Source organism: Chaetodon auriga, chromosome 14 (genome assembly GCF_051107435.1).
Source record: "Chaetodon auriga isolate fChaAug3 chromosome 14, fChaAug3.hap1, whole genome shotgun sequence".
Taxonomy (NCBI): Eukaryota; Metazoa; Chordata; class Actinopteri; order Chaetodontiformes; family Chaetodontidae; genus Chaetodon; species Chaetodon auriga.
Window position 1 is genome coordinate 6,818,650 of NC_135087.1, and position 21,965 is coordinate 6,840,614.

The 21,965-nt window shown below is 42.6% G+C and overlaps 1 protein-coding gene across 2 annotated transcripts in view; it reads left to right on the plus strand.

Moving 5' to 3' along the window:
- Nucleotides 1–21,965, plus strand: part of trim9 (tripartite motif containing 9) — a 39,532-nt gene that overhangs the window by 12,511 nt on the left and 5,056 nt on the right. The window contains exons 2-10 of one of the 2 annotated variants that reach the window (XM_076748412.1): nucleotides 319–414; nucleotides 1,935–2,057; nucleotides 11,073–11,183; nucleotides 13,208–13,361; nucleotides 14,239–14,384; nucleotides 17,676–17,814; nucleotides 19,695–19,733; nucleotides 21,068–21,371; nucleotides 21,686–21,848. In XM_076748412.1, the coding sequence (XP_076604527.1) occupies nucleotides 319–414; nucleotides 1,935–2,057; nucleotides 11,073–11,183; nucleotides 13,208–13,361; nucleotides 14,239–14,384; nucleotides 17,676–17,814; nucleotides 19,695–19,733; nucleotides 21,068–21,371; nucleotides 21,686–21,848 (1,275 nt within the window). The remainder of the gene's footprint in view (nucleotides 1–318; nucleotides 415–1,934; nucleotides 2,058–11,072; nucleotides 11,184–13,207; nucleotides 13,362–14,238; nucleotides 14,385–17,675; nucleotides 17,815–19,694; nucleotides 19,734–21,067; nucleotides 21,372–21,685; nucleotides 21,849–21,965) is intronic. The other variant, XM_076748413.1, reaches the window with a different exon arrangement.

Here is a 21,965-nt window from a genome sequence, read left to right on the forward strand (position 1 = left end):
GGAGGTTTGTTCTGCTGAGGGTTGGTTATATTTTTAGTTGTGAGAATTCAGCACCAATCTATATATATATGAACTTAAGCACGTTGGTTTTTGTTGCTGAATGAATGGATGAAGTGTTACTATTTTGCCTGTATGGGCCCACAAGACATTCCTGTTGATTTACAGCACTGAGTAAAGCTCTTCTGCCCATGGAGAACTGTGTGATTGACGCCACATAAACACCTTCTTTATCCTACCCTCTGCCATTTTGCAGTGCATACAGACCCATGTAACTGCATTGCTGCTGCTCTAAATGTCCTCTCTCTGCGATCTCCACAGGGTCAGCTGTCTCAGGCTCTCAATGGCCTGTCAGACCGAGCCACCGAGGCCAAGGAGTTCCTGGTTCAGCTGAGGAACATGGTGCAGCACATCCAGGTACTTTAACACGCAAACACAGGCTCAACCTGCATCCAGCCATAAAATGCCTCGATCCCAGGAATAATCTCTCGTCCCCCTCTGTGATCCCAACTGTCCCCCACAGCACGTCACTGCAGTGATCGACAGAAACAAAGAGGCTTATCGTATTATTTCATGTGTTAACATTTTGTAAAGCCCAGTCTGGAGTGTGTTCATTGTCCAGCAATAGTGCTGCATATGGCAGAAGTTCATATCTGACTTTACCTTCAGCTTCGGATCATAGTCCTGGCTTCTGTGTGCATCAAACGCGGATCATGGCTGTTTTACCTTGAGGATAAACTCATATATGGACAGTGCATCAGATACAGACTGTCAGGATGTAAATTTCCACAGTAACAGCAGATGGTTTCAGTCTGAGCAAAGTTCCTTTAAATGTGTGAGCGAGGATATTGATTTGAGAGGAAATGTCCATCACTTTACATTCTGTGCTATCACACATACTTAGTGTAACCACAGTACAATATATTGACCAGGAATAGATCCAGATGCTTGTAACCTGCGTGTGGAGACAAAGCTGTGATCATCTTAAGAGGCTGATTTGTGGAGATGAAATGCCCTCGTTGATTATCGTCACACGGCGAGATGACGCTCCTGGGACACCCATCAAAGTGGGAATTTGGGATGTGTGAAAATGAACACTACAGGGCATAACTGTTTGTACATTACTCAGCCACTACTAAGTGGCTGATGCTGCATGATGACTTTATCCACCCACCTTGTATGATGGTGAGTTACTGGAGGAGACATGTGAGTGAAGATGCATTTTTAAAGTTCTTCTCCTGACATTGATTAAACCCCTAAAAACTCATTTATGTTCATCAAATACAAGTTTTTTCCATGGAAAAAATCCCATCATGTCTTACACTGGCTTAGATGTAGCTCTACACCTAAAACACACACACACACACACACACACACACACACACACACACAACTCATTAGCAGCTTACCTATCTGTCAAACTGTTCTGGCTAACATTTGCTGTAACTTTCTTTATCAACACCCCCGAGCCATATAAAATATCCTGTCATCATTTGACTTTGATCATCATGGAACTTGGCAGGCTACCGTTGGCTGACATTATCGAGCACGCTGCAGATTTACTTGGACACAGTCAATGGATAAAAAACAAGAAAAATAAACTTAACAAACATGTTGTCTTGACGTATGAAAGTCTGGCTGTCTGAATCTGTGTTTGTGAGACTCTCATTGGTCCCCTGCAGTTGCAAGGTGGAAATGCTCAGTCGTGATGTTGACTGCTAAACCACCATAACAAGGTTGAGACTTGATTTTCATTGGATGGGGTCTTGAAATAACTTCTCTAGTTTTATTTGAGGATGCATTTCAGTGTTAAGCTTCTGCCTTTGGTTTTGCATCCTTTATATTTTGTTGGTGGACATCATCTGAATGTTCCTACTGTGCATGTTTTCAGTCTTTAAAATGCATCACTCTGTCAGCCTTTGTCTGTCGTCTCGCAGGAGAACGGAGTCGAGTTCGAGGCCTGTTTGGTGGCGCAGTGCGACGCCCTCATCGACGCCTTGAACCGACGCAAAGCCCAGCTGCTGGCCCGAGTGAACAAGGAGCACGAGCACAAACTGAAGGTGAGTGAGCATGACCAGCTGCACCTTTGGACCACTTACACACTCCCTAAAAAACATACATCTCAACATGTCAGGTGCATATCAAGCTTTTGTATGGTGTGTTCATTCACAAGAAACAGCATATTAGCATACATATAGGAGGGTCATGTGAATATGGCTGTTTTTGCATGAAACAATTCCTGTTTTGAAAACCGAAGCCCTTCTTGTAGCTTCAATGCCTTCAACAGCAACATGAAATAAATGGAACAGTATTTGTGTTGAATCTGATGTTTCAAGTGAGATTTTAAGTGTATGTTTGAAACGGTGACAACTGTTGGAAAGAAAATCACTTCCAAACTGACTCTGCTCACACCAACTGAAAGCAATTACCGCCTAGCAGGACGGAAATTAATTTAATATTAATAGCATGCTTTAAAAATGGATGGTTATAATGTCAAATGTATGTTATTTGTAGTTAAATTGGCTAAAAATGCACCGCTGATATGAACCCATTTGTCTCAAATGACATGTTAAATTATTTATTTAAGCTAATTTCTGCAGCTCTCCCATTTGGAAGATTTTCTCATGGCAGGTTTAACATTCAGAGCAGAATGAAACAACCTAAAAAGATGCACATGTGTTGTCACATGTGCTGAGATGAATGTCATAAGTGGCACATTTGTCTCACAACCGTCTGCAGCACATTGAACGGGGGGACATAACTGAGAGATGGAGTCAACATGAGAGGAGGAGGAGGAGGAGGGAGGGATACATTTGTGCTGTACAGCATCCAATTTCATGCTTGGACGCTCTGTAGAATCAAGGTTTCACACTTGTAGGTGGTTTAAGAAACACAGCCTGTGCATGGCAACATGCTCACACACTTACATGCTCACTTACATACATATACACACACGTTCCTTTCCTTTCTCTATATATGAGATATTTAGATGTAAAGCATTTCATGGATGTGCCTCATAAAGCAGGCACAAATTGAAAAAGTGATTTTCATTTCATTCATGTTGTTTTCTACAGGAGGGGCTGCTCGGTCATCAGCAGGTGAACAGCAAACCTGTAAACCTGCCCCACCTGTAGGACACAGAAATAACAGCTGATGTAATATCGCAGGCACATAGCATTACAGCTGAAGTTTTTAATAGATAGATTTGTTTTTGTGAACACTTATTTGGTGAACTACATAGAGTGTATAAAACATGGACGTAGTCTCAGTAGGTTTCTGAAGAGCCGCTATGAAGCTCAGTGACAGCGGCTCCGGCTGTGGCCATCTTGGCAGCGCCAGACTCCACCAAACTACCAGCTAATCCAAAAATTGGCAAAGAGTTGGTGTGTGGGTAGAGCTGAGGCGAGCCGACTGGAGCCTGGTCGCTGAAACCAAGCAGCTAGCTGTCACTCAAAGCTACCGTGCCCATAATTCTACATAACTTTAAACATTAAACATTAAGTAACCAGGACAGTCCTCGAGGACAGAGGACAGACAATGACACTCTGTTTGCTCTTTCCAGGATCTAGCTGAAAACATGCAGAACTCTTATGTTCTGCAGGTTAAAACATAAAACCTCTCTCTCTCACAGCATCGGCAACAACTCATTTCTTATAGATGTCAAAATTCCAGCAGCCATTACTTTTTTTTTTGGCTGTAGATGGAGCACACTGCGACATGTTTACAGCTGCTGGACTGGAACTGCAGGTTCTGAAACTGCAGCGCTGCAGAGCTGCAGGACCTGGTTTCAGGTGCTTTGTGCACGCTTAAAATGAAACATGTCTTCCGATAATGATTGATGGCTATTAAGTGATGGATGGATGTTTATTGAGGAGCAGAGAAGCATCAGACACATTCACACCTCCAAGCTGGAGGAATTTTAATGCAGATCTGATCCCTCCTGTCAGCCAGCAGATCAGTGCCTCCATGTGTTCTTCACTGAATCTTAATGCCAGAAAGACACAATTCTCCACGACACGTCTGATATTCATTTCACGTGTCGATCTCTCGTGTGAATCTGTGCTGCTCACGTACTCAGGGAGGCTGCCTCCATCACAGGAGTTTCCCACAGAGACGACGATGCGGGAAACTCTGTCCTGTGTTTCTCATTTGCTCCTGGAGGGCAGCGTAGCTCATGTTAGGTTGATTTCAGCCCGAGTAAAGGGGGGAGGGACCACTGGAGGCTTGTTTTCTGGAGTGCACCTCCAGTAATTGGAGCCCCTCTGACACGAGCAGTCGATGGGATGCTTTCTGCTTCATTAGCATGTGGCTCAGTGGCGGAGGTCATCCCGCTGCTGTAATTGAATGAGACACGTTACACTCCTGATGATCATGTAGTCCTTTGTGTATATCCCAGATGTAGCATCCCAGATAGGAGTTATTTCCATATGAAAAGCAGATTGTTGCATAAAACAGAACGCCAGCTATGCATTTTATACGTGTCCAATTAAGGCCCTAATGAAGTGCCCTGATTAATCCTGCTGATTCAGTCGCACGAAGCTCTTTTTATGATGGGAAACCAGAACTTAAAGAACTTAAAGTCAATTAAAACCAGTTTAAACAGAAGCTGCTGCGGCTGACTTTGGCGACTCCCACAGACTTACCTGCTCCTCCTCTGGACCTGCCCGCTGACGCCAAAGCCCGGTCACCATGGTAACCAGGATGCGTTGAGCTTGTTGTTTGAAGCTGCGGAGGCGAGAAGTGGTCCGGTATAACATGAGTCAGGTTCATGGACACATCCACGTGTTTGTTTAGAGAGACGGCAGAGGCGGGAGGTGGTTTTGTGGTGGTTTGTCACATGAGAGACAGGCTAGCTGTTTCCTCCTCTTTCCAGTCTTTACGCTAAGCTAAGCACCAGTATAATGCTTGAATTTAGTGCAGAGACTTTATTTTTTAATGTGATGTGGAGAGACGCTCTGCCTCTGCTGTCATTCCCCTTCACTGTGTCTCATCTGGGAGATCCAAGCTCACAGTGTCTGCAGGGAGCTGATGAGGGATTCTTCTGATTAGAGAAACACAAAGTGAATCAGAAACTAAGTCGGTCCGCGTCTTCCTCCTCTCCCTCTGAAGTTTGTCACCGGATGCTTCATCCTCTGGACACTCAGCCACGGTGCGTTTAATGAGCACAGCTGTACTGAGGCTATTTTTATTTCCACTGTCATCCTTGTTGACTCCTGTCATCTGACTAAATGTGTTGCTCCAGGGGGATCCCTGCTCCCCAGGGTCCCCCACTTTCAAGCACTCAAACACGGGGAACGTTGGACTGCACAGTGGCTCAGAGATGAACTCAGGAAATATAAAGAACACCAGAGGCGAATATCGAATGATTAATTCTCTCAGTGTGAGCGACAGTTTTTATTGCTGCAGTGGGATCTGCAGCAGAGAGGATGAACGCAGAATATTAAGACTGCTGCTGAATTCACCATCAGGGCATTATTCATCAGGTTTTTTGTGCTGTCTTTGTAAAAATTTTGAATACTCCTCTTTCGGTCAATCAGAGGAAGAATCCTTACAATTTCTTACATATTTTCATCATTGATTAATCTGCCAATTACTGTTTTGATTAATCATTTAGGCAAAAAATATCAGAAAATAGTAACCAAGGTTCAACGTGAGCGTGATCTTAAATAGTCTTGTTTTGTCTGACCAAGAGTCCAAAACCTCAAAATAGTGGATTTACAGCTATAAAAGAAGAAAATATTCACAGTTGAGAAGTTAAAAGAGCTAAAAAATAAAAATAAAAATAGTTCTCAGTTCCAGCTTCTAAGATGCCTTTTGTGTCTTATGTCATTGAATATTAGGTTGGGATTTTTGGTCAGACTAAACATCCATTTTGAAGTCTTCCCCTTCAGTCATCAGTCAATAATGAAAATACATCCATATCAATCTGTCACTCTGACCTCTGCTCTTGTTCACCATTGACGTTTGCATCATGGAAGTGAAGCTGATCTTCCTGTTACACTTCCTCTGTGTTCCTCTGAGCAGGAGGAACATTAATGCCGACCCGGCAGCGCCTTGATCCTCACTGACAGCTGAGTGTCTGTGGAAGTGGCAGTTGTCACTTCCTCTGACCGTCACTGCAGCGTGGAACATGCAGGAAGTCATTCTAATCCCTTTGTTCATCTTCCTTTCATCCTTTAACAGTTTGATTCCCATCACAGCCCCTCTTGTACCTCCTCTGTCTTCCTCTCTCATCTCTTTGTTGTTCCCCCTTTTCTTAACCTCCTTTCTTCGTCTCCTCTTCTGCCTCCAACTGCTTCGCTCTCTTCCTCTGTCACTCATCTTTCACTTTGCTTTCCTTCTTTTACCTCAGCTAACCCTTCCTTTCTCTGCATCACAGCTCTCTCTCCTTTCTTACCCTTAATATTCCACCTCCCTCTGTGTTTCTGCTGTACTGTGCAGTATATCAGTATCTTTAAATCATCTTCATGTACTTCCATAATGTCAGACTGTTATGGATTTTATACCAGGGTCCTGGCTGACTGTATACCATCCAGTGCTGCTTTAAAGGGACAGGTTAGGAGACTGCAGTCACAGTAATGCTACAAGGCCAAAAGTGCTGCAGTGGCCTGATAATTACAGCAGAAACTGATAGAAGAAGGTCTGCAGACCTATTGTACAATACGTGGAGCTGATGAGATACTGAGAATATTGGCCCCTTTTCCAATATCCTATCCTAATATTTGCATTTGTGTAATTCTCCATAGTCCATATTTTCGTAATAACAATGCATCAAATGGCAATGTGCAATGTGCTCATGGTGACAAACCAACTGAGGATTATCAACTGAATGAGCTCTATAGCAAGTTTCTTCCTCTCATAGTGTTGTTTTCCACTGCAGCTGGACACTATGTGCTCGGTTGCTGAAGAGCCAGATATTTTCCTCAGGAAGAGACTGAAAACAGAGCTTAAAGGAGAGTGAATACTGGACTTCCCCAGGCTCCATATGAGAGCTAATGTTCCTCCATACCTGCTGGATGCTTAAATAAACCACTGTTTCATTAACGGGTGTGCCATGTCAACTTAACTGTTGATAATATGTCAGTGTTGTGTTTACAGCTTATTTCCGCTGCCCCCAAGTGGGCAAAATATCCAATATGAGAAATCTTATTTAAACATCTGTTGTCAGGTTATGTTAGCGCGTTAGCGTGTTGTAATGAGTGTCTCACAGCAAGAGAATAAGTTTGTCACCTGGGATGAGGAAATGTAATGAAAAGCTGCTGCTACAAACATGAATGATACAGGAAGTATAAAGATGTGTTTTACAGTATGTTTCAGCTCTTGCGCATCAGTTTCTATTAATGTTTGCCCTCTCGTTATTTGGGATTGTTTTAGCAGCGCTGTTGAACTGCCGTGACTGTGCATGGCGATGTGCTTAATCACCATGACAGCCACATATGTCTGAGAGGACAGAGTTTGCTTCCCCCGTGAGCTCCGTGCATGTCTGCTGCTGCAGAAACTGTGGCCCACTTACGCTGCCAGCTGTGCCCTCTACCACTGTCCTGCACTGTGCTTCTAATCCTTTTCTGTTTTCACGACTCTAAATTTCCTCCGCCACCGTCCCACCTCAAGCCGTCCCTTCCTTCTGTGTTAAACTCAGACGAATGAATCCTCACTCCGCCGATTATCTGCTGATCGGCCGGCAGAGCCGTATTGCCCGTGGCAGCTTTGATTGTGTCTTGTTCCGAAGCTGACGTGAGGCAGATTTCAGGAAAGGTGACGGGAATGCTGAGAGAAGCTGCTCAGTAAGCAGCAGCGAGTGTCGAGTCTGAGAGAAAAAGGAAGGGACCGGCGAAAAGCACAAGACACAATAAAAGTTGATGGCGTATCTCTGCACCCTCGGGTGAAATCCCTCCATATGTACTGTGCTCTGTGAATTAAGAGGCTGTGATTCCAGCTGCGTACCGAGGAGGGACAGCCAGTCTGATTATTTAACAGGCAGCGACAGCAGTGAGAAACTCGTGCTGGAGCCCTGCCAGGCCACTGCAGGGGTGTGGATGCTCCAGGCCTGACACAGCATGGAGGGTTTGGCCCTGAGCCAGAGAAATATAGACCAAATCATCAGACCTCCTCTCACTGTATGAGAAGGGAGGTTAAACACGTCCGCCTCTGGCTGATTGATTACCGCACTAAAAGGGGGAATAATTAGAAGATGATTAGCTTCATCTCTGTGAATATTTATTTACCTGAAAATACTCAGTTTGCAGTTAATATTCAATCCTCTGCAGTGCAGTCAGACCTTCAATTTGTTGTTTTTATTCAGTGTGAACCTTGGAGGAGAAGTTGCAGTTTTATATTTGGTTCATTTAAGTTGAGTCTGTCGTAGCGTGGATGCACCAAAGCTGAGCAAGTATTCAGTCATTTTCGCAGCCAGAGGGATGCAAAACCGCAGATATGTTGGCAGAATGAAGGAGGTGAAAACAAATGTGATTCCAGACTCTGTAACTAAACATGATGGGCTTATTTGTAGACTTAAATTCACCCTCCCTGGTGTTTGCAGCAGATAAGAGCACACGAGGAAGCAGCTGAAGAAGAGGAGGCGAGGGGTCTTTAGTGGCTCAGGACTATAAAATCCACATGTTCAAGTGCATCTCTGTGCAGTTTGCCTGCAGGCACACGAGGTCAGGTGAAAGTGTTTTGAGCTGTCCAAACAAACTGAACTGGGAACAGAAGTTTTTACTTCCCTGAGGTTTGAATGAAGGACGGCAAACAGGGTGTGGTGCCCTCAACGTGTAGATTATCTGAATCAACTGCAAAAAACACAGTGATTATAACATCATCATCCTCTTCAAACTGTCGCACTGTCAGTTCAAACTCATGCCAGCAGCCAAGCAGGAAAATGGATGTTTAAGAGGCAAAAATATTGATCGTGCTGTGTGAGTGACACTGGTAGCCTGAAGATGATGCTGCCATTTTGACAATCATTGGAATATTTGTACAGCTGATTTAAGGGAGCATGAGACCTTAGAGATTTTTCTGCATCTTGAGAGCTAAACCTTTATATGTGTGCCTGATTAGGCCAGTATGCTGGACTGCTATTAGATCGATGGGATTTTTGAGTCAAATGTAATAAAGAAAATTGATTTCTCAGATTTTATTCCACTGTATCAGCAAAAAATCATGCACATTTGATTATTCCAGCTATAAACGATTTCCCAATCGAATTTTCAGAAAAATGTATATTGCTACTGTAAAATGATAAAATTACATATACTGTGATAAAATACTTCATCCATATTGTTCCAACACTGCATAAAACATAAATAAAACAGAATGTGATACTTTGCTTATCCTTTTTGACATAAACTCAACAGAAAACAGTACAAAGACAATATATTTAATATTTCACCTCATCAGCTTCATTGATTTCTGTAAATATTTGCTAATTCTGAATCCTGATGCAACACGTTTCAAACAAGTTGCAACAGGAAGAACAAAAGACTGGGAAAGTTTTTAATGCTCCAAAAACACCTGTTTGGAACATTCCACAGGTGAACAGGTTGATTGGTAACAGGTGATAGCGTCATGATTGGGTATGAAAGGGGCATCCTGGAAAGGCTCAGTCGTTCACAAGCGAGGATGGAGCGAGGTTCACCACTTTGTGAACACATGATTGGATGAAGGATATTAGTACATGAGCTCAGGGACACTTTTTTGGAATCAGGGTTGTACTTGATGCTCCAGAGAACAAATCTTCTCATGGTCAGATTATAGCCTTGAATACGGGCTTCGTTAAGGCTTCCTCTGTGCTACAAACTGTATCCTGAATAATCTCTAGCTGTATGACAGTCTGCTGTTTGTTATGTGTCCGTGGTACAATATTTGCATAACGATGTGCAGCGGCCTCAGTCACCACTAAATCATCTTCATGTGTTCTGTCGGTCTGAGCGGCTGCAGAAAGGATTTTCCTCCTCGTTCAGCCTTGGAGCCCCTCAGAAAGCAGCAGTGAAGTTTCTGTTACCTAGCAACCCTCGGCCCAGCATCCTCCGTTTATTTCACGCCGTTGCAAGGAGGCTCTGTGGACATCAGTAGTGTCAGAGAGGGAATTTCTCAACTTATCAAACCCGATCAAATCAACTGTCTGGTTGTATGTGCGATAAGGAGGGTTTCTTTTATCCACTTAAAGCTGTTATTCAGATCACGATGTAGGAAGATAAATTATGAATATGAGGCAGCAGCGATAAAAAAAAAAAAAAAAAATCACATTTGCATTTTTCTAGTGTCCGATGTGTTTTCTGAGACACAGACTGCACACAGAAAAATAACAAAACGTGTGTATGTTTTGATTCTGGTGTCAGCTTTAGAGTAAAACGTAGCTGCTCAGAAAGACAGACGACTCATCTCTGCTGTGACCGGTGATGCTGACGGCCGGCGCGCGAAAACAAAATGTCACTTTCCTTCTGTTAACGTCAGTAACGGGATCAGTTGGCGACGTCCCTTCGGCCTCTTCTTCCTCCCTCCATCTGTGCTCAGGTCTCAAGAAGAAGAAAAATGACTCCATCAGTCACTTTGACAATCCTGCTGCTAATCTCACTGTTGGTATTCCTCCAGGTTGTCTCATTCGGCCTCTTCGTCCATTAACAGTTCACTCTCCAGCCTCCTCCTTCCTTCCATCCATCCTGCTTCTGTTTCTCCATCCTTTGACGTTGTTTCAATGTCACCATTTTTTGTCGTCTTAAGCTCCCCCTGCATCCATCTTTCCTCCCTTTGCCTCTGTCTCGCTTCTCCTCTCATTTATCAACATTTCTGCCACCTCCTGCTTATTTACTCCCCTTTAATTCCTCTCCAGTCTTTCCCTTCCTCTTCTGTTCCAGCCCTCTTTATACTCTCCACCACTCGCATACGTTATTAAACCTCTTTGTGCATTTTATTCATGCTCCACTCCAGAGTGATTACAGCAAAAGGGCGATGATTAACATATGATTATCTTCTGTATGCTTGATGTTGTTGTGTAACTGTATTATACTTGCAAAAACTCATGGTTGTTTCTTCTTTCCTCTCCCTCTCTCTCTTTATCTTGGCCCCTTTTTATCCAGGTGGTTCGGGATCAGATCTCTCACTGCACTGTGAAGCTGCGTCAGACCACGGGGCTGATGGAGTACTGTCTGGAGGTCATCAAGGAGAATGACCCCAGTGGTTTCCTGCAGGTACGATGCTACTAGAAGCTACAGCTCTAACTTTTTTATGCCCTGAGTTACAGTTAATGAAGTGGAGCAGAATGCAAAATGTTTCCCAGAGCACCAGATCCCACCCTTTTTATCTTGTGACCCCTTAAAACGAAAGAATGTTTACTTCCAACCCATCATGAGTTCTAACCGGTTCAACCAAAGAGTGATTTTTCTTCCGATGGCTGTATTTGAGTAACTTTCTGAAGTGAAATAAGCCTTGAATTCACAAGAAAAGATTAGAGAAATGTCAGCAAACAGAATGTGATTTAGTATGTTGCCCAAGGCTCCATGACCAGGCTTCCTCTGTCCGACATCTGCACAGTCACACCTGTTCAGATTATAGAAAACAACAAAACAGCTTCATTATGCAGATGACACCCAGATTTATATAGAACAATATTTCCAGGTGATGATGGTCCCACGCAAGAGTTTGTGCCCTGAACAAATCAGTGAAAGGAGCCAAAATTATCAGCAGTTTAACAAGATAAAACAGTAATTATTGTCTGGTCCCAAAGATGAACAATTAAAAGTCAGTGCTCAGCATCGGTCGCTAATGTCAAGGAACAGAAACCAGGTAAGAAATCTTGCCCAGATCTAAAGTTCTGACAAAGACTCCCAGAAAACCTCTTTTGAAACGTCACTGTTTAACACTTTTTCTTGCCACTGCCTTTTATTAAGATACATTTTGGCCTGTTTATTTAAATATTGCATGCCACTGTGTTTATTCTGTGCTGCCAAATCTCTCTTATTGTATTTTAATCCTTTAAAATCCTATTTATGTGTCTTTTTATATTGCCTTTGTAATTGCCTCCTGTTTCTTTTATGTCTTGTCTTAATGTCTTTATGTCTTATGTAAAACACATGTATTGCTTTCTTGAAGGGTGCTTTACACATTTGCAGCAGAAATAGGTTTTTCTTGATTTATCCTCCTGTTAATCATCTTGTGATTTATTGCCGTGCTCCAAAATGGCCAGAAATTTAAGTAGTAACATTTATGTATGAGGGCATGTGAAGTGGTAACAATCTGCTTTTGAAGTTTGTGCTTTTAAAGCTGCAGTTTTCGCACATTTTGCTGCTTGTGGTGGTTTAGTTTAGTGACTTTTCAAGAGAAGAAAATGTCAGTTATAAAAACAGTTCCTCCTCAAAACCAATAAATTACTACCTGCAGATAGGACTCAGACCCAATGCAAGTTGACTTTACATTCATATGGTAAAAACACAGTTTGCTTGTTTCCAAGAGAGATTCTCATATCCTCCGCTGAGCAATTTCACCTCATTAAATCAACCTTATGTGACACATTTTGTTTAACTTGGACAGTTTGACGTCTTGTGTTTCTGTGATGGTCGGTCTCACTGAAGAGCTGAGATGATGAGCAAACACAGCATATGAATATATGCGCCTGGTAGAGGGATGCAGGAGTTAACTGTTAGACCTTTTGGAATGAAATTTAAATTATTTACCATGTTTTTCAGCACGGCCCAAAATGATTTTAGCCATTATGGTGAAATATTTATGAGAGAAATGCAGGTTCGGTGTTCATGTCAGTAACGTTTTCTTAATTTCCTAATGACTTCCTGATATGTTTCCGAGAAAAAAAGCAAACTCAATATAGGGAAAAGGGTTTTCTATGAAGAAACACCTCCTTCTGAACACAACCAGATATTATTCTTATGTATGCTGAATTGCCTGCAGACAAATTTCACATCTCCGCATGTTGCTGACCTGCCTTTAGACCAGGAGGGGCTTTCATCGTCTGAACTGAGGATCAAAGGATAGAGGCTGTTGTACGCTTTAGAGATTGTAAAGCAAATGTGTGATTTGAGAATTGAAGATTATGAACTGAAAGTGTGCAAATTGAAACATACACAAAACGTATGTGTGGTTTAAATAGAGGATGATAAACATTAGATCAGCGTGCGTACATCTGTGACCGTGTGTGATGTTCTGGTTGGCAGTACAGGATTTGATGAGTAGCTCTGATGATGACTAATGTTGTTGTCAGATCTCCGATGCTTTGATCCGGAGGGTCCACATGACAGAGGGCCAGTGGGGGAAGGGAACCCTCACCCCGAGGATGACCAGCGACTTTGACCTCACTCTGGACAGCGGACCCCTCCTGCAGACGATCCACCAGCTGGACTTTGTCCAGATGAAAGGTGAAGAGAGAGCGGGAGATAACGGGTGGAGATTATACGAAAGTAGGCTGGAGGAGAGCAGGCACAGCGCAGACGGAGACTTTTTTCAGCTCAAAGAGGTTCAGTTCAAGCCCTCTTGGGAGCTAATGTCTTCGTTCCTGATCTGTTTCTGAACAGCACAGTAAATCTCTACCAGCCTGTAAAGCAGCTGTTCTGTAGCCAAACTGATTTCTGTCATGAAAAATCTTCATAATATACCTGCAGTGTTTGCAGCTCTGAATCGTTGGGTTATAGTTAAGGTTTTGTGTTAATTTGACCAGGGGATTTGTTAAAATATGGATTTATGTATAATATCTCTCTAAAATGTATTATGGACTCTAATGGTTTGTGTGAGTGTCCTCTTTTTTGTCACAGCTGTCCCTTGGGTTTGCAGTTGCAATTTAGAGACAGCTTGCTCTTGCACGTGACCTTTTTATCTTTGAAAATCACAAATTATTTTCCAAGAATATATTCAGAAGCAGGGGAACTCGCTTGATGTGCGCATGGACATTTAAGTTTGACTTTGTGCAGTTATGTACCTGCTTTCCACAGTACGATGTCACTGACTACTGCAGGTGTTTGGTGAAATATGCAGTGAATTACTCGGAAAGTCAAGGAAGTTTGGTGTGTTTACACTCATGAATCGGAAGCCTTTTATCAATGTGTGATGAATTCATATATTCATAATAGATTTTATAGATGATAAATATTGAACAGATCTTTGTGCGCTGCAGAGTCATATCTGGTTGAAGAGTGTGTGTGTGTGTGTGTGTGTGTGTGTGTGTGTGTGTGTGTGTCTGTGTGTGTGCGTTTCATATCTCAGTGGGCTGTAATCTGGCCTGGTTTTTCCCCTCCTCAGTCCCAGCTGCTCCGATGCTCCAGCTGGAGGAATGTTGCACGCAGAACAACAGCGCCACGTTGTCATGGAAACAGCCACCGCTCTCCACCATCGCCGTGGACGGTTACATCCTGGAGCTGGACGATGGAAGCGGGGGGCCGTTCAGGGTAGGTTTCCCTCTGCAGGTACTCTCTTGTCTCCACTGGTTAGGATTTATCTGTGGACTTGTAAAGCCTTTACAGGGGGGTGTTTGTGGGTTCCACAAAACAGAACCAGTTAGAGCAATAATTCACCTTTACACAACACTACCCCCCCCTCTCAACAAAGACTCCTTCATTTGATGCCAGGGAGGACACCAGCTCAGCCAGGGGAATGTGAAAGCAACGCTTTGTCACTGAAATCCCTCGAGACAATGTGTGATGGCCGTACAGCACAGCTCTGGGTGATATGAGAACAGGTCATGTGACACACTGTCGTGAGGCATTGAATGACACGCCGCCAAGAGAAAGGGTCTGTAATGCAGCTGTCAGCTGAGATGATCCCGCAGGAAGTGCTAACTGGCATCAAAGCAGTATTCATACCCTCCCAGAGGTTCACTATGTAATCCATCCACCTAAGACCCCCCCAGTTCTCTATGCATTGAGGCCCTCGCTTTGATACAATGGCAACTTAAACCTCCTGAACAAACCCTCAGTACAATGGCAGAGGATATCTGTGTGCAACCTCCAAACCTAAATCTTCCTCCATGCAGTACAGCACCGAGGCCCTGATGACTCTCAGGACAATCAATCTGGGAGATCTTTCTGAAAGTGATGTTACACTCTGAGATGAAGCTCCCTGCAGAGTATTGTAAATAAACCCTTTTTCTTGTTGCTCCCCTGCTCTGTGAGCGGCAAGCAAATGAGTCCTGTTAGTTATTCTCACAGACACAGAGGGAAAGAGGAAAATAATGTTCACTGGCTGTTGTGCTCCTTGGTTTATGTACTACAGTTTAACTGTTGTTTTGTGATATATTCCTTCATATGATGGGAGGAAATGAAGTGCTAAAATCCATGTTACCCACTCGTTGAGCACAAGAGCAGCTCTCAAAAGTTCAACCAAAATCAACAATATTACAACGTTACCATGAATCTGTAAAACCAAATCTTTATAAAACAGTGAATTAAATATTTCCTCTTGCCTGCTGTAGATAATATTAGCTATGAAATGTCAAATCTATGGTAAACACTGTCACTGCTGCAGCTACACCAGCCAAGAAGCTCGCTGTCTCATAACGGGCAAGTGTCAGTTTTAGCAAAAACTTAAATTAACCTAAATTAGTCATTTTTAATTGCATCCATGTTTTCAATTGCTTAATCCATCCATGTCTGTCTTAGCGTTTAATTACGCCCAGGCCATGTTGATTTAAGTAATTTTATCATTAGGAAATTATTGTTATATGCTGGTGGAAAACACTGAAAAAACAGATATAATAATAAGTAATTTGGCCCAAAATTCAGCATTGCTCTAAAGGATTAGAATACCATGAAATGTACATGATATAATAATGTACTGAGTTACTGCTGTTGTTAGTCAAAACTTTTGGACATACATGCAAAAGTCCAAGCAGTATTAAACCAAATGATTGAGCGTATTTTGTCCTGGATGTTAAACAACATGCATAGTGAATATGTCCTGACCATGTCTTAAACATCCTAAATAAAGAGAAAACCAATCCCAACTTAGCTGCCATATTTCACTGTCAGTCTTCTCCCAAACTGTTTCCACCTTTTCGTAGCTCCTAAAAAGCACAACATGTCCGTCCTCTAAACAGCTGCTGCAGCATAATTGAAGCAGTTTGATTTGGTTTTAATGCTTTACCTGCACAAAGGCCCAACTGTAGTATCCAGAGCCCTTTCCAGCAAAACACAACATCATAATCTAAGTATCGGTGAACACAGTTTGCCTCATGTCCTGTCTGTCTCATTGACTTTCTGGAGCTGTAAATAGGTGACCCTGTCAACTTTAGTGCTCTGTGAGGAGGCTGAAGCAGGACAACAGTTGCTAACACTCCAGATGCAGAGCATCAGCTAAACACGCCCTGCGTAATGTGAACGGACCAGCAGCTGTGTGCAGAGGCATCCTTTGTTTTCATGTAGAAAAAGCAGCCACTGACCTTAAGTCAGTTTGCTCTCTCGTCTAAATCCAGCTGCTCGCTCCCTTCAGTTTGTTCTGTGTTCTGTAATTGTCTGTTTGTATGAGCCTTCATCCGTCAGCGTTAATTACAGCTGTTCCATGAAAGGGTCGTCATTTACGTCCAGATTCACCAACTGCGTCCGCTGACTGCTAATTGGTGGACAGTCGATGCCAAATTCTATTACAGCTTGGAGACGTTTTGTTGGAGTTCACCACACTTTTTTTGTTTGAGTTTGCTGTTTCACTCGAGTTTTTAGTCGGCACACAGGGTCTTGAAAGCCTTAAAAGTTTGGAAAAGGCTGAATTTGAACAGTTTTCATGTTCAAGTTCAATTGATTCAAATATACTACTTTAAAAATGCTTGATTTTCAACATAATCTCTTGAAGACCAAAAATCTTAAAAAAAAAAAAAAAAAAAAAAAAAAAGTTTTATCAAATATGTTTTAATTAAGATGGATTCCAAGATGTAGGACAAGAGAGCGCAGTGTACATTTTCCTTTAAGAAATACAAAGCAAGAGAATATACCAGGTGTTATCCAACATAAACATCTCATTCTGCTCAGCACATCGTAAAAATCTTTAATATTTGATATGAAACCATGCTGTCGTTATATTTGTTTGTTGTCTCCTGGCATCGAAAATAGGGAGCGTTAAATAATCACGATTAAAGCACGCAGTCAAAGCTAATATGAACAGCTGGTGAAATAAACAGAGTGACAGTATAGATTGATTGCTGTGGGTATGAAAGAATTCTGTGCGCCTGCATTTCTAATAACAATTTAGATGTGATGATAAGGGCTTCAAGAGTCTGGAAATTTTTGCTTTTGGCGCCTTGAACATGCCTTGAAAGTGCTTGAATTTTACTCTTAAGAAGCTGAACAACCTGCCGTCCAGTCTGTGCATCTCTAACTTGGACTCCAGCCGTTTCATGTCACACCTGTGTACCTACCTGTGTACCTACACTTTGCCAAACATCTACTTTCCAAATTGTGCAGGATTTTTCTCCACCTCTTCTCCTCTCCGACTCAATGAGGCTCGCCAACGCAGTGAGTTTGGCGAGTTGTGTCCCCATGTCTATTTATACTCCGGTGTGGGCTGCCTCGCCCACGCTCAGTTGTACAAACTCACACTCTCACTTATTACGATCACCGCCAAATCCAGAAGGGACACTCCTTCAGAGCCGGCCGTGTTGAAAAAGCAGCACTCGCTCTGTCTGTTCTGTGTCATAACTACGCATTTGATGTATCTGCCAGCTTGACAGGAAGCACCATGTGTCTTTGCAGGAAGTGTACGTGGGGACGGAGACCATCTGCACAGTGGATGGGCTTCACTTCAACAGCACGTACAAGTCCAGAGTGAAGGCCTTCAATGCCAGCGGAGTGGGCCAGTACAGCAAGACTCTGATCATGCAGACCTCTGAGGGTACGCTGAGCATCATCACTCCAACTACTGCTTATGTGACTGTATATCTTTAAGGAAAAACACACTCTTAAAACAGAATTCATCCAGTTATTCCTCTGATCTGGAATGATCCAGACAGCAAGTAGAATAAAGTTGTCAGATTTCAAGTTAGAATACACGAAGAGCCAAAACTCAAGTGCGAGTTCCCAGTAAAATAGACTCATTAGTGCTTCTTCACTGGCAGCACTGAACTCAGCCACTTTCAGATATTTGTAATGAAGCAAGCAAACTTTGTCTGCAGTGCACAACTTTTCAAAGCAATCTTTTTTGCAGTGCAGAAACAGCCAATTAGGTTAGAGGTAATTTAATTTACCATTACAGAGTTTGTCCACCAGAGAGCGCTGACAAGGTTATTTTTACACAGCAAAACATCAGGTGAGGTATGGAGCTCTTTAAAACAACAAACACATGCACGCCTGGACGAACCACGAAATGGAAAGTTACAAGATGAAGAAAAAGTCAAAGAAAACAAAAGAGTCTTTAAGATGCTATTTAAAATGTGCACTGATTTGGCTTCTCTGAGGTTGTCCCAAAGCAGAAGCACATGACTAAATGTACACGTTTTGCTTCTCCAAATACCTGCCACATGTTTGTGACTGAATCCCATCCATGTGTTTTTCAAATGGATTTGCATGTTGACTTCAATTTCAGTTCACCCAGGAGTTGTTATTTATCGTAGTTTTTACCATGTGACATGATATGTTTGACACATATGTGTTTTTTGCATGATCAGGTCATTAAAAAGTACTTTATGCTATGATGAACCATGACACACAAGCTCAGTCTGATCAGGCGTGATGTTGTGCTCTAGCAAACAGCTGGCAGGTATTTTATCACAGGTCTAATAACAGTAGTTGTAAGATTAATCAGTGGGAGTGTGGGCTCAGATCCCTTCTTCTTCTTCTTGGGTATTTGTTTATTAATAAAAAATACATCTTGACTGAACTCACAGAGATCTTAAGAATAATAAATTGTTGCTGCCAGACTAAAGCCTTGCATCTTCAGACAGCCAAATTCTTTTTATTCTCATTTCAGATTGAAAACCATGCATATTGGATTTTATTTATGGGGTTTTAAAGGGTATTCAAGGAATTATGCTGCATCAAACTTCCTCACCCTCTTTCATCTGTCATGTAACACAAAAGCAATAACATTAAAAGCCCCCAAAATATCAGTTGCAAGGTTTTGACAGAGCAGCAGCAGGATGTGAATTCTGTTCAAGGGTGTGTTTGAGCTTATAAACCAGGTACATCCAGCAGCAGCTGGTTCGTGTCTAATCCACCCACGCGCTTGCTTTCCCATTAGTTAAATGCTGCTCTGCATAGATGGGGAAGCTTGTCATCCATCAGTGGACCTGAGAGGCCCAGACGGCCTCCCTACCTGACAGAGAGAGAGCACTCAGCAGCTGTTGGGGGGCTGCACAAAGTGATCTAACCACTCAGACGTTCTCAGTTTCTGCAGAGATCTGACACCCTTCACCCCGACTGGACTGTGCTTTGATCTTTTTTTTTTTTTTCTTCGCTTTTATTTGGAAAGACGGGAACATGTGAATTTCTCCATTAGAGCAGCCTTTCTCTTTGTTTTCATGCTTGTTCTTTTCAAGTCTCCTCAGATCTGTTTGTAGGAAGTCTTTGGTTTTGTTTTGGGGGATCGCCTCTCTGGTGTTCTGGCCACTGAGTTGAACCAGCTTCCCTGATCAAACCTGCTTTTTGCCCTCTCCTCCACCCCTCCTGACCCCTCTACACTGTCTGCTTCACTGCTTCGCTACGCTCTCCTCCTCCCTCCCTCTTTTCTTTCTCCCTCTTCCCTCTGAACCCCACCCCCGTCATTTCACATTTCAGCTGGACTCCCTCCATGCGATATTCAGTCTATAGGCACAGGTATGGACGGCTCTCGTTGCTGACTATTTCCACTCTAATCCCCTCCTGCCCATTTCCTGTTTCATCTGTGCGGTCTTCACTCTCAAACCAGCAGGAGGGCAGTTTGCTGCTCTGTGGGCTGCACTTATTAGACATTCAATACAACCTTCTAATAAATGTCTTTGTTTTATTTCCTTTGGGAAATAAAGCCATGTAATGAAACTTTGCTGCACATGGTGACACCAGTAAAGCAAGACCAGTGGAGCCCATAAAAAGCGCAAACGTCCATCTGTTCAACTCCCGCATTCCTCTGTATAGAGTATAGAGTACATATTTTCAAGCCTGAGCCAAGCGGTTTGCAAAATTAGTAGCATTTGATTTAGCCTGCTTGCAGTACGATGTGTTTGGAGCTCACATATAAAGAATCACTTCACACCAGTTACAAGAAAAACAGCCCCAAGTGATATCAATCTATGCAAATGGTTATGGTTTTATTTGCTGAGGTTTTAAATCTACACCATCAACCCAATACAATGAATGTGCTGCAGTATATTTTTCTGCCAGTTGGGGGCAGCACAGTATTGAATTACTATGATCTTATAAAAGTTATATGACAGTTTTACATATGTCACTCCCCTTTTATCTCTTATTTTGGTCTCCACCAACTCCTGAGGGGAAATATTTGGCTCTTTAGCTGCTATATGCTCCACCAGCTACTCTCTAACTTTGTGTTAAGTGATGGTTAGTTAGTGAACAGTGGGCTTATCTGAGATTTTTCACTGCAAACAGCTGCCTGCTGAAGTCAAAAATGACCCTGATTAGTGGGACTGAACCAAAACAGATGCAGGCCAGATGAATTCTTCAATCATTGATGCTTTGAGCAACACGAATGAAATCCCAATCTTCCCCATCTGCATATTTTACTGATTAAAAAGTTTACTTATCTTTGCGATTTAGTTTGTGTCCTTAGAATTATCTAGACGTCATAATCTCCACCCATCTGGTGTGCTAAGCAGGTGAAAACAAACGCCAGTTATTCTTTGCAGACTGTCTGACACAGATGCTGTTGATGCTATTAAGATTATTAAGATTATTAGGATTAAGTTAGAAATTAAGTTAGATAGTATGATGTTTAGAATTATTAATCATGATAGTGAATCTTCTTCTCATCTTCTTTCATTGAGTTAATGTTCCTCTCATTCAGTTGTTTTTACAGTGTAAGTTCACCTCATCTAACCTCCAGCCTCTAGATTCATGTCCCCTCCATAAATTCATGATCATTGCATCAGGTCTTGCAGTCAGTGGTGTTAATGATGCTCAACAGTGAGTGTAACTGTTCCCATGTATGTGCACAGTTGCTTGGTTCACCTTTGACCCAGCCTCCGCTCACCCGGACATCATCCTCTCCAACGACAATCTGACGGTGACGTGCAGCAGCTACGATGACAGGGTGGTCTTGAGTAATTCTGCTTTCTCCCGTGGCGTTCATTACTGGGAAATGACCATTGATCGCTACGACAACCACCCGGACCCGGCCTTTGGGATCGCTCGGAGCGACGTCCTGAAGGATGTGATGCTGGGCAAAGATGACAAGGCCTGGGCTATGTACGTGGACAACAACCGCTCCTGGTTCATGCACAACAACTCGCACACAAACAGGTAAGGATGTGCATGAGATTGTCCATAATGCAGGTGAAGACCAAGAATGGAAAATATAAGCATTAAGTCTTTGAGACGTAATGAGATGAGTTTTTCATATTTTTATGCTATAAAATGAATCTGAAAAGTAACAAGAAAATGAAAAGTACAGTATTTGCCTCTGAAATGTAGTGAAGTAAAAGTGCAAAGTAGCAGAAAATGATACTCATGAGTATCACTTAGTAAATGTGTTTAATTACTTTTACCTCTGCTAACACAGCACCGATTATCAGTGAATATGTCTTCAGTTAATTTCCCTCTGTGTGACCGTGCAGGACGGACGGTGGCATCAGTAAAGGATCTACAATAGGAGTCCTGCTGGACTTCTCACGCGGGATCATTATCTTCCTCATCAATGATGAGCAGCAGGGTCCAGTGGCTTTTGAAGGATTGGAGGGCGTCTATTACCCCGCTATCAGCATCAACCGAAATGTCCAGGTATAGAATAATATTACTGCACCGGGGCTACGTGTAAATTGATCCCTTAACATACAGATTTCTCCTTTTGTTTCCTTAATTAGCTGTAAATATTTAATTTGACATTTTGGGATATGT